This window comes from Haliotis cracherodii, unplaced genomic scaffold (genome assembly GCF_022045235.1).
Source record: "Haliotis cracherodii isolate W230 unplaced genomic scaffold, xgHalCrac1.p SCAF_1, whole genome shotgun sequence".
NCBI lineage: Eukaryota > Metazoa > Mollusca > Gastropoda > Lepetellida > Haliotidae > Haliotis > Haliotis cracherodii.
Window position 1 is genome coordinate 2,961,069 of NW_027266264.1, and position 12,614 is coordinate 2,973,682.

A 12,614-nucleotide genomic window follows, 5' to 3' on the forward strand; every position below is an offset into this window, starting at 1 on the left:
TCTATCGACCAGAGATGGAAAGCAAAGAAACAACTGAGAAACCGCATTGAGTGTCCTATCTGGATATATATGCATAGATATTGTAAATGACGGAGACGGTCGGTTAGCCTAGTGGTTAAAGCGTTCGCTAGTCACGCCGAACACCCGGGTTCGATTCCCCACTTGGGTACAATGTTTGAAGCCCATTTCTGGTGTCCCCCGCCGTAATATTACTGGAATATTGCTAAAAGCGGCGTCAAACCATACTCACTCACTCACTGTAAATGACGGCAACCTATGCCCCAAGCTGTATTAAACGTGGGATGATGTCATGTGGAAGACATTTCAAATTTTGACGCATCAGTGATAAAAATTATGCCCGATGCAATTTCCTATTTTGACTTGTTCAACATATTTCCGTGTTTTTTTAGGTGAACAATTGACTCGCCTTTGCATGTGTTTGTGAGTGAGTGAGTGAGTGAGTGAGATATTCTGAGCTTGTACAGCAACTTGCCTCGCATGCATCTTTCATGACAATCTATTTGTCAAATATACTTCCAAGTACGTATAGACTCATACAACATCTATTGAATGCCATTGATAAAATCCTTTCACTAGTATTCAGTTCAGGTATTGTGCTTGAAAACATTACTGTATCATTGACAAACAAAACAAGGAAAGACTCCTTAGTTTCCGGGGGAAGTTAATGATGCTATCTGAACAGTTTTGTTGAATTTGTTAATCTGATGCATTGATAAAGAAGGAGGACAGAAAATGGACTTAGTATGCATCCTTTTTCGGCGCCAATATCGCTTTTAAAAGTGTCAGATACAATGCCGCTATTGAGCGCACAAACCTGTCTTGCTGGAACATATTTCACATTAGCTTCCCAAGTTTATTGCTGCGATCATGAACATAATATTTTGTTAATGTGAATCAAAGTCTTTAGAAAAGTCTGTCATAAAAGCACAATGAACAACCCTTCTTTGCGTAATACTTTTCTATTATTGTTTGCAACATAATTATATCATAAATTGTGGAGGTTCTAAACTGAAACCTGCTTGTGTCTCACTAATCTTTTCAAAAGCATTAGCCCAGAATGCTACTTTTGTGTCAATGATGTACATCAACTCTTACTTAATACTTCATAACATAATGCCTTTACAGATATTTGTATCATTCTCTAACCTTGTTTGTGGAGAGGGATGACAATAAGTCTTCAGGAAACTATGACGTTTCCAGCATGATGTCAGAACTGATGTATCGTGATATTGTGAAACGGGAAATTTGAACACAGTATTTTCAGAGAGAAACGTATTCCTAACGATGAAACTACAGCAGAATGTCCATGTTGAATCATACTTTTATTTTCGGAACTGGAGAAAGAGCGAAATTAAACACCATGAACGATGACACTGTACATAATGATCGTAGTTAAACCGAATGGTGATCAGTCAATCCTTTCTATTTCACCTCTCACTTGATGACTTTGTTTGTTTGTTTGTTGTTGTTTAACGCCGCACTCAGCAATATTCCAGCTATATGACGGCGGCCTGTAAATTATCGAGTCTGGACCAGACAATCCAGTGATTGACATCATGAGCATCGATCCACGTAATTGGGATACGATGACATGCAACAACCACGTCACCGAGCCTGACCACCTGATCCCGTTAGTCGTCTAACGGGAACGGGTGGTCAGGCTGGATAGCTGGAATATTGCTTAGTGCAGCGTTAAACAACAAACAAACAAACAAACAAACATTGACCGCATCAACCAAGTCAGCGAGCCTGACCACCCGATCCCATAATCGCCTTTTATGGCAGACATGGGTTGCTGAATTCCTATTCTATCCCGGATCTTCACGGGTCGCAAGGAATAAGATCATGATAATGATGATGATGATGACGAAACTTTTACATTAATTCATATCAATCTCTAAACGGCGCAGTTGACCAGTGTCCTTGGCCCCGCGTACACCACCCATCCCAAATTGTTCGTCTTCCGCGTGGGCGCTCTATACCAGAGATAGAAGGGTTGGAGTTTCTCGTTCCCTTTCTTCGAAATTCCTAATTAAGTAGAAAATCTGGACGATTTGATTATCTGGGTTGAGTTATACTGGGGCTAGACAGGATAGGAAAATTCCAGTTTCCCCCACGTTTATATACTCATTTTATGACTATCTGTAAGGGAATGTACGTGTACTTACATACTTATATCAGTAGGCTGTCCCATGCGTTATTAACATATATATTCAAAATAATTAGCAGTAAATATTACTAACTAGTTAATGACTTCTTACAAAAACACTTTAGGCAGGTTATTGTAGATTCAGGGCACGAGTAACATCGATACTATTACTTTTGATTTTTCATGAATAGTGTAAATATTTTGTAATGATACCATGATATTTTAGAATCCTGTAATCTACGTTAGACAATGATCTTGCTGGCGACCGCATTACCGAGAAAGAAAATACTTATTTAGAAGCACCTCTTTAGCAAACCCACCCTTTTGGCAATTTCAAACAATGATCTTACTTTTTAACGTTGTTAAATAACATGTTGTGGTTCCTACACTATTTACAGAAAGTATGGCAATATAGTTCAGACGGAAAGCTTCAACGACTTCAAAACGGCTTGACTATAGGAGCTACTCTATTACGTGCTGTGACGTCATGGCTACCGTGTCACAATGCTTAGACTTCCCTTCTGTAGAACTTTATGACGTCATAATAGTTGTGCGTATAGAGCAAGACATTAAACAGGTCGCTTCATTTTCTCTAGGGATGTCAGTTTGAATAATACTTACAGGCTATCTGCCTTCATCATGTCTCCTGGAAGTGGCTCAATCACTATGGTGATAATTATTGTTGAAGGACATAATAAGACAAACACTATGCACATGTAACCAATCTTCAGTGATCCCTGATTCACCCTTGTGTGTTTTCAATTTAGAGGTTTTTAACCATATATACGACGACTCATACCATACGATAAATACCCCATACTGGATACACAATATCCACTATATTTAGTCACAATGATGTATAATACTTTTCATACGAAAGGACTATCACTTGTTGTTCTTACCTGCTTATATAACACGAGAGGCAATTGTAGTCGTGTTTTATCCGTATAGTCTATTGACAAATTGCAATTATAGTAATGGTAAATTTATCAAAATATTCAGATTCATTTTTTTCATATTCGACAAATGAAGACGATACAGTGTCCCAGGTATTAACATCGCGTACTGAAGTTAAGGACAAGACTTCTTCACATGTCATTCTTAAAATACCTTTCCATTCGTTGTTAACTAATTTAGCAAAAACTAAAGCAGTCCTAATGTGTGCATTGCAAAGCGCTAGGTTGATGTTAATTTCTAAACATTCTTCGTAAAAATGTTTAAAAAAACGAGTAAATTCCTACTTTCGTTATTACGCACGATACATCTTGGTGACATACAGGGTATAATTATACATTGTCGCTCCGGAAATCTCATCTTTTGTACTCCGTACGTGTTTCCCGTTTGGGGTGGAACTTACGTCAACGTATTCATCTTCAGTGCAGTTATCTCCCTTCGACATTAAACCCTCGAGCTTATATGTGTAGTATATATGTGCAACTCAATATAGGACACGAATCTGTTATTTCATATCATCTTCGACATTAATATAAACCACACTAGTTTTACTCAGCTCAAGCTCAAGCAACTTGTTTTAATTTGAGTGGTAGAACATGGCATCATTAAGCAAGCCCGTTGAACCCTTATTTAGGATTTGGCAAGAACTTTCAAACGTTATTAAAAAGATTTGATTTAATGTCGCGATTTTGTATATCTGTAATAAAATATATGTCACTCATAATCGCCCGTCTTGTGTTCACACGAAGTGTGCATAAACCGTCTAATATGATTCCTCGGCATGGCCTGAGTACTTTTTATTGCCGAGATGAAGGTGAGAAGTTATCTAGGTCCTACATTCCGCGTGGCCCATGCGGAAGAAGATCGGTTATCAGAATAGCCGCGGCTACCGACACCACTTGTTACTGGTCACGTGACCAACGAACTTTAGACGTCTTCGGAAACTCCCACGCTGAAACCACGTATATTGAATGAATTGAAGCACCTGACAAGATAGTATATAAGGTCCATCAGATGTCCATTTCGATGTCCAACTCAGCCAGACGACAAGTTAGCAGACGATCTGAACAGCAGCAGACATGACGTGCCTTTGGACATCCATCTTGATCATAGCCGTGGTAAGTAAATCTCATTCAAAATGAGAATTTCATTTTCACTGCGCTCTTATTTTCTGTATAATTCAAATTCTAATTTTACTGTGCAATCATTTGTTCCACATTGAGGTAGTTTTCATTTACCAGAACAGAAAATGTGATTAGAAGTTCCACAACATGGAAATTTGAATTATTGATTTAAATGTAGTTTTCAAGATGTTTCTTTTTGAAATTTCAGGGCTTAAGTGCAGTTCATTGCCGACCATGTAAGTAAAGTCTTCTCATACTCTATACAATACAATCTACTCAATACAATCCGTGAAGATCCGGGTAAGAACTGCTCAGCAGCTATCCAGGCTTGTCGTAAGGGGCGCTGTGGTCAGGCTCGCTGACTCAATTGATGCATGTCAAGTATCCCAACTGCATAAATCGATGCTCATGATGTCAAACACTGGATTGTCTGGTCCATACTCAATTATTTACAGATCACTATCATATAGGTGAAATATTGCTGAGTGCGGCGGTAAACAACAAATAAATAAAACAAATCCAGTCCATGATTTCTGAAGAAAGTAAGAACGGTAGGATAAGGCTACTTAAAATATGTTTATCATATTAATGATACGATTAGACTACACAACTTGTTTCCGAATACATCGACTCCATACGACCAAAATATATCTGGTTCGCCATAGTTTGCATTAATATTTTTCTTTTATCAGCACTGAAGACTTGTTCTGGCAAGGCAGCGGATGTCGTGTTCGTCATTGACACATCCACAAGCATCTGGCCATTGGACTTCAATCAGTACGTTCGCCCATTTGTTCGCGATGTTGTACGTATGTTCGATATCGGCGCTGCCCCGTCCCAGACACGTGTGGGTGTCGTCACCTACAGCGACGAGTACAACCCTCAGTTTGATCTTGGCACCTACCTGACCCGTGACACTCTGGAACACGCCATCGAAAACATCGTCTTCACCGGCGGCAGCACCTTCACCAGCAAAGCCCTTCAGTACGTGACCGACGACATGTTTCGGCTGGAGAACGGTGCTAGACCAGAGGCTGCTTCTGTTATCATCTTGCTTACAGACGGAAAGTCGCGCTTCCCTACAGTCACCAGGGTCGAGGCTGAGCGAGCACGCTCCAAGGGCGCCCACATCTTCGCTATCGGTGTGGGAGATGAAGTCGATGAGATGGAGTTACGGAGTGTAGCAGACAATCCTGACTCCCAGTTTATGTTTCACGTCAAAGACTACACAGCCCTACACAGCATCAAGAGGCACCTCGCCATCAGAACATGCGAAGGTAAACTTAACGCTGCGTCTTATATAGTACACAACGTCAACGCCAGTGTCCCGATTATCCGCCGAAACGGATTCCATTGTACATAACACGTTGTATATTATTACTATTTGTTTGTGATTCATAAACACATGATATAGTCGGATCGTTCAATGGATTTCTTATGATTATGGAGATTGTGGGTTCAAATCCCGGTTCGTCCCGATTATGTTTCTAGGTTTGTCAGCACAATACCCGTGCTCATGGGTTTCACCAAAGTGGTAAACGTCTGAGACCTGCATCACTTCGGGCTTTCCTCCCACATTAAGCTGACACGCCGTGATATAACTGTAATACTGTTAAAAGCGGCGTTAAACACAACTCACTCACTCACTGTTATTATGGAAAGGGTCTTATCGCTGTTGTGTACTTTGACTATTTTGTTGTCGTGTGAACTCCACCATAAAACATGAAGTAAAATTAATTAATATAGTTTCATGTAAGTTCAAATATTTCCATATACGATTGGTTTCGTAAACCGTTGGTTTAGGTAGATGATAACATGCACTTACATCTAACAAATCTGATGTGTTATTACTTGACAGTCATCCCAACCACTCCTGCTCCAACTACCACTGAGAGACCACAGAACGACATTGATCCGGAAACCATTAAATGTAAGTATAGGGCCGCTTAAATATATGCTTAAGAAATTATCAGCATTATTTTACGTCATTTTGTGAAAGAGGTACAGATATATGTCATAGAACCAAATCGAACTTCAACTCCCTGACTTAAACCGGTCAGATACTATACTTCGAAGTCATTAATATTTACTTATTGAATTTTCCATAAAGTCAACATGTGAAGGGATGGTATAGAGATTTAACGACGCTATAACCAGCATATCTTTTTGACAGATTGCGGAGGGAAACCGGCAGATGTCTACTTCCTCTTGGACGTTTCCTCCAGCGTCTGGATAAAGAACTTCAACACAAAGGTCCTCCCGTTTGTCAAGGACATGGTCTCCATCTTTGACATTGGATCAACGAAGACCCGCATTGGCCTGGTAACATTCTCCAACAAAACAACCCCCATCTTCCCTCTCAACCACTACAGCACGCGTGACCAACTCCAACGAGCGCTGAGCCCTCAAACAGTTCGTTACACTGGCGGCCAGACCTACACGTCATCAGCGCTCGCCTACGTCAGAGACTATGGATTCGCGCCAAATGTCGCGAGACCAGGCGTTGCCCAGGTGATCATTCTCGTGACAGACGGCATCTCCTATGATCCTGTTCTGACTGCTGCAGAGGCCGAGAAGGCAAAGAGGAAGGGCATGTACATCTTTGCCATCGGCGTTGGGCCAAGCATTGACTACAAGGAACTGAGAGACGTGAGCAGTGACCCTGACGATCGCTTCGTGTTCACCGTTACTAATTTTAGTGCCTTGTCCAGCATCAGAAACATCCTTGCCATACAGACCTGCCAAGTTCAGCCCACCCAACCACCACCTGCCGACATCAAAAGTATGTACATACATTCAGTCATTCGATGTCGTAATACAAGGGTGGCCCAGTTGTTTAAAGGGTCGCAATTCGCTATGCCGAGTTGCGTCCCTTGGTCACAGTCGTGGGTTAAAATCCCGGTTCGCCACGGTTATGTTTCTAGGTTTGTCAGCACCATACCCCTGCTCGTGGGTTTCACCAAAGGGGTCAACGTCTGAGACCTGCTGCACTTCAGGCTTTCCTCCCACATTACGCTGAGACACTATGATATAACTGGAATACTGTTCAAAGCAGCGTTAAACTCAACTCACTCATTCACGTTACAAGTCTTGTAACACTATTTAAAGTTCGACTGAATACATAATAGATTATGTCATGTCAAGTAGAAAAAGCGTGACACAGGGGTATGGTTCTGTGGCACAATTTCACAATTTGGGATTGGCAAATTATTATCTCTGAAATCAATGAACTGCAGATAGATATATAAATTAACAGTCAGATAAATGTTGTTTACATAATACAACAAAAGCACAATAATAAATGTCATTTGTCGTTTATTTTCAGTTTGCAACATTGATTCGTCCGATATATATTTCGTCTTTGAATCTGACTCAAAGACTATGGAGGTACGGAAGCAATTCCGTTCTGACGTCATCAAACTGGTCAAGAGCACCTTCTCCAATCACAGGGGCATTCGGATCTCTGCCATCACTGACCCTTGCATCGGGGACCGTGACATCCCATTCACCACCCTCCTCGACTTCAAATTAAGGTTTGGTTCCACCCCCGTGGCCCCATACACTAAGATGCACGATCTCGTCATCACTCTGAAGGAAGAGGCAGTCAACACCTGGAGGAGAACTCGTCGTTCTCGACAGGTGGGAGTTATCTTCCTTGATGAGAAGACAACAGATTTGATGAAGGTCGTGATGGAAGCCAGGCGTGCACAGGACATGGGTGTTGAACTTTATGTTGTTGCTGTTGGCAACTTGCAGAGTCGTATCATTGATATGATTGGATCAAGTCCAGCACGTGATCACGTGGTGACCTTTGAAAGTTATGATGACCTCCACATGCTCAGTGATGTTTTGGGGAAGAAGATGTGTTAATGCCTACAGACATTCATTTACATATCTACCATTTGTTGATCTCAGTCATTCACAGAATTAGTTTAGTATATCATGCGATACATTTATTGTTGTCATCGTGCTGGACGCGAAAACATCAAGAATATTTTTTGAATAATAATAAAAAATAATTACACTTTATTCTCTTGCCTTTTGTATGAATCTCAGAGAATGCTGAACACAACATCACAATGGCTCTAAGCAATCAAGTATGGGCCAGACAAATCAGTGGTTGATAGCATGAACAGGGAGTGTTTTATAATATATTTGACCTGTTTAAATGTTAAACTGCCTCTACCGCCAAAGGTAACAAGGACGTTGTTTAATTGTACCATTTCCCTTCTACAAACTGCACAAAGAAAGTGTAGCACTTCGAATAAGGTTACTTAATTAATTTACCACGCAATTGTTATGCTCCAAACTTTGTATTCACTGGACGAGGGTTAAACATTAGACAGACAGACAAATAAGTTAAGTTATTCAATATAGAGGCCACTGGCCCCAAATAACGAGGCAAGGGCCTTCAATGACTAAAGAAGTCAAGTTTCCACCCTTGCCGAACAAAGCTGCAAGTATGGAGTTACATTTTGACTGGACTAACAAGTCTGTGCACAGTCCAATCAAAATCGTGAAACGAAATCGACATCCGGTTCGTAAACTGCCGTTCAGATTCCAGTCAATTGCAGGATTTGCAAAGTATGTGTACCGTCAACTTAGTGTTAACATATATTTTCCAAAACTTTTCATACCTTTTACCAAGGAACCTACATGATTTGGTGCACTTTGCGAAGTAAGACACGTTTTATTACAATATAAATCTTGATTATCGATCAGATCGTCTTCCCTTTGTGCCGCCATTTTGTTGAAAGCAAGTCATAAGTGATAAGAAAGGTGGAATCTTATTGGTCAATAGGAGCGACATTGAAAGGACAGAACTCGTAATCGCCAATGGTGGAGCTACGATCGAGCCCAGAAATTCCAGCCGAGCTCGGCAAGGGTGAAAAAACCCTGGACTTTTACCTATTGGAGAAAACACGCTTACGAGGTTTTGGAAGACAGAGCATGCCCTGGGGAGAGGGAAAAACCAAGGGGGCGGAGCCCCCGCGGTTTTTCCCGACCCCAAGGGCATTCTCTGTCTCCCAAAACCGAGGGAAAGTGTTTTTACATACTTATAAACCGATAAAGAAACTTAACACAACATTTATCAACATTTTTATGTTTCGAACATACTTTCCATGAACCTTAGGAAACGCCCGTAAAATATCTGTTGTTGGCGTACGGATCATGAAAAGGATATTCTAAAAACCAGTGAATCTTAGCAACCCCTCTGTAGCCTCGTGGTACACTCACTGGGCTTCAGGTAAGGAGGTTGCGAGTTCGATCCTCGGGAATGTATAGAAAACATTTGTCATTTGGTTTTACATTTCATTACATGTTACAATCTGAACGGAAATTGTATTAATAAAATCCCTGGGATATTATAACACATATAGCAAATATGACTCGAATATCCTATATAATCCATGGGACATTACAACGTCCCTGTTTATGAGATTTAACCCGACTGGAAAACAAAACCTGTATAGTTTTAATGCCTATAGAAAGAAGTCTCTTACTTAATAGCGACCCCAAATAATAGGTTTATAAAGTCAGTTAACTCCCTTGTTACCATGGGAAGATGCAAAATAAGCACAGATACAAGTTACATTCCTAGGGCTGCCATTTATAGATACAAGAAGAAAATAAGGACAAGCAGTAATCACTTATCCTGTTTAATTGGCTTCATGTCCCATTAGCTTTCACCTATGTGTTCTCTGTCCATCGTGTTGTGACAGTATCATCCTTCTGTTGTCAACACTTACTCATGTTATACCACAATTGTTGTTACTTTTAATCCTCCCCTGTTAATCCTCCACCTACTATATATATTCTGTACAATGTCCCTCATTCAGTCTTGCTTGACAACGGTATAAGGATCTACACCGAAACTTCGCTTTATAAGTATTAAAGAAGTCGTTATCCTTAACATTGTGTCTACCTTATCACATGCCTCCTTGTGATCTGGAGAAACTGTGTGTTATTAGGTGTATGGAGGGACACATTTATTGGGTGGAAGTGTAAATTGTGGTTCAATTCAATTAACAACAGTTGCTAAAGTAAGCCAGTCAATCCCTCACAAAGCATGAGACTGGCTACGCCTACTTTGACATGCACTACAAGCCACTGTTGAATCGTGAACTCTGATCAAGACTAAGCGGCTGTAAAAGTCCAACGCACTTCGATATGCATGCTTCACGACATACCGCGATTCCCATCTCTATTGTTACAGTATATGCATCATCGTCTATGCTTAAGCGTATAGCAGCCATACATTTTGCATCGTGGTTAGATCACAATGACTAAACCCTCTCTGCGAGTCTTTAACAAGTCTATTATTCGGTGTACCCTATGGTTGAATGTGCAACTACAAACTGTCCGTGACCGTCACAACCCCTGACAGGCCAACAGACCTTGACAGGATAACGCTTTAACTGACCGTCACATCCCAAAACAGTTCGACGGGTCTGGACGGGATCATGCTTTAACTGATCATGACCGTCACATTCCTCAACAAATAAACAGATCTCGACAGGATAACGCTTTAACTGACCGTCACATCCCAAAACAGTTCGACGGGTCTGGACGGGATCATGCTTTAACTGATCATGACCGTCACATTCCTCAACAAATAAACAGATCTCGACAGGATAACGCTTTAACTGACCCTCACATTCCACGTCAGGTCGACACACCTCGACAAGATAACGCTTTAACTGACCCTCACATTCCACGACAGATCGACACACCTCGACAGGATAACGCTTTAACTGACCGTCACATTCCACGACAGGTCGACACACCTCAACAGGATAACGCTTTAACTGACCGTCACATTCCACGACAGATCGACACACCTCTATAGGATAACGATTTAACTGACTTCACATTCCTCAACAAATAGACAGATCTCAACAGGATAACGCTTTAACTGACCGTCACATTCCACTACAGATCGGCAGATGTCAACAGGATAACGCTTTACCTGACCGTCACATTCCTCAACAAATAGACAGATCTCGACTAGATAACGCTTTAACTGACCGTCACATTCACAAACAGGTCGACAGATCTCGACTAGATAACGCTTTACCTGACCGTCACATTCACAAACAGGTCGACAGATCTCGACAGGATAACGCCTTAACTGACCGTCACATCCCTATAGACAGATATCGACTATTGCACAGTTGATTAGCACTAAAACATGAAAAAAAGGAAAATATATTTCATTAAAATAAAAATGTAAAAATTGAACACTATCACAGTGACGACAAGGAATGGTATTTTAAAGTATATAGAGAATCTCACCCGAGTGTCTTTTGATATCAAATACATCGACACGAGTTGATAAAATTGGAAAATTCCGAGGCTTGCTGATGATTTTTGCCACTTTTATCAACGAGTGTTGATAGATTTGATGTCAAAAGACACGAGGGTGAGATTTTATTTATCATCCAACATCATTCTTCCAACTTTTTCATTTTGTAGACAGTAATTAGCTGTGTCTTCAGTGTAAAAAGTACTGCTAACAGCTTCAGTAGCAGAGCCATTAGTGATGTCATTTGAGGTCATGGTAACCAGTGATGTCACAATGGTCTGCAAAGCATTGTGATGTAATTTCATTGCAGCGATATCTACAGTGTAGATATCGCTTGATCTCATCCAAGCGATATCTCCCATGGGAGCCAGTTTTGGATGATAAATGTATTTATATCACAGCAATAGTAAACTTGAATAAAAGGGATATGACAGGATATGATTTGTGTACAGCGAACTGTTAAAAAGTATGAAACAGATGAACTTTTAAAAGACTAATACTGGCTGGTATGACTGATTTCTGGGCCCTGTTTGTTTTCAACATCGGCATGCGCAGTTGACGGCCAGAAGGTAGAAACTGATATTCGGAATGAAGTATATGACTGCTGTCATTTAGTATCTTACGCGCCTTTTCGACAATTTGCTGCTCATAAATTTCGCCGGTGTTTTGAAACTGGGTACCTGAGATTATGCTTGCTGTATTTACATGTTATGTATTTCAGATATATTTTAATTTATTTTATTGACAGATAGGCTCCCATACCAGAAGTTAATAATAATAACTAGAATGCTTTGAATAAATGTTCTATAAAACAGAGAGTATTGTATTATCAAGTTTAAAATACCTAAGATGTCGTGAGAAATACACCATACAAAGTTAAAAACTTCAGACACTAATTGCAATATGTGAACAAACAATTGCAATACTAATGTAGATTAACGTGAAATTTACTGATAAAGATAAGAAAACATGTTAAAAATAATAGCAAAAATTAGAACAAAATTGGTCAAAATGTATTCCTACGTTGCAAACACCTTTCAGTCATCCCAGGAAGAAACAC

At 40.4% G+C, this 12,614-nt stretch overlaps 1 protein-coding gene across 1 annotated transcript; it reads left to right on the top strand.

The window, feature by feature from the left end:
- Window positions 1–4,139: 4,139 nt before the first annotated feature.
- On the top strand, window positions 4,140–8,257 carry LOC139471440 (cartilage matrix protein-like). The gene is made up of 6 exons (XM_071253807.1): window positions 4,140–4,242; window positions 4,457–4,484; window positions 4,941–5,525; window positions 6,107–6,178; window positions 6,422–7,030; window positions 7,574–8,257. Exons 1-6 carry the CDS (start codon window positions 4,204–4,206, stop codon window positions 8,116–8,118), a joined length of 1,878 nt encoding a protein of 625 aa, XP_071109908.1. The 5' UTR covers window positions 4,140–4,203; the 3' UTR covers window positions 8,119–8,257.
- Window positions 8,258–12,614: the final 4,357 nt, after the last annotated feature.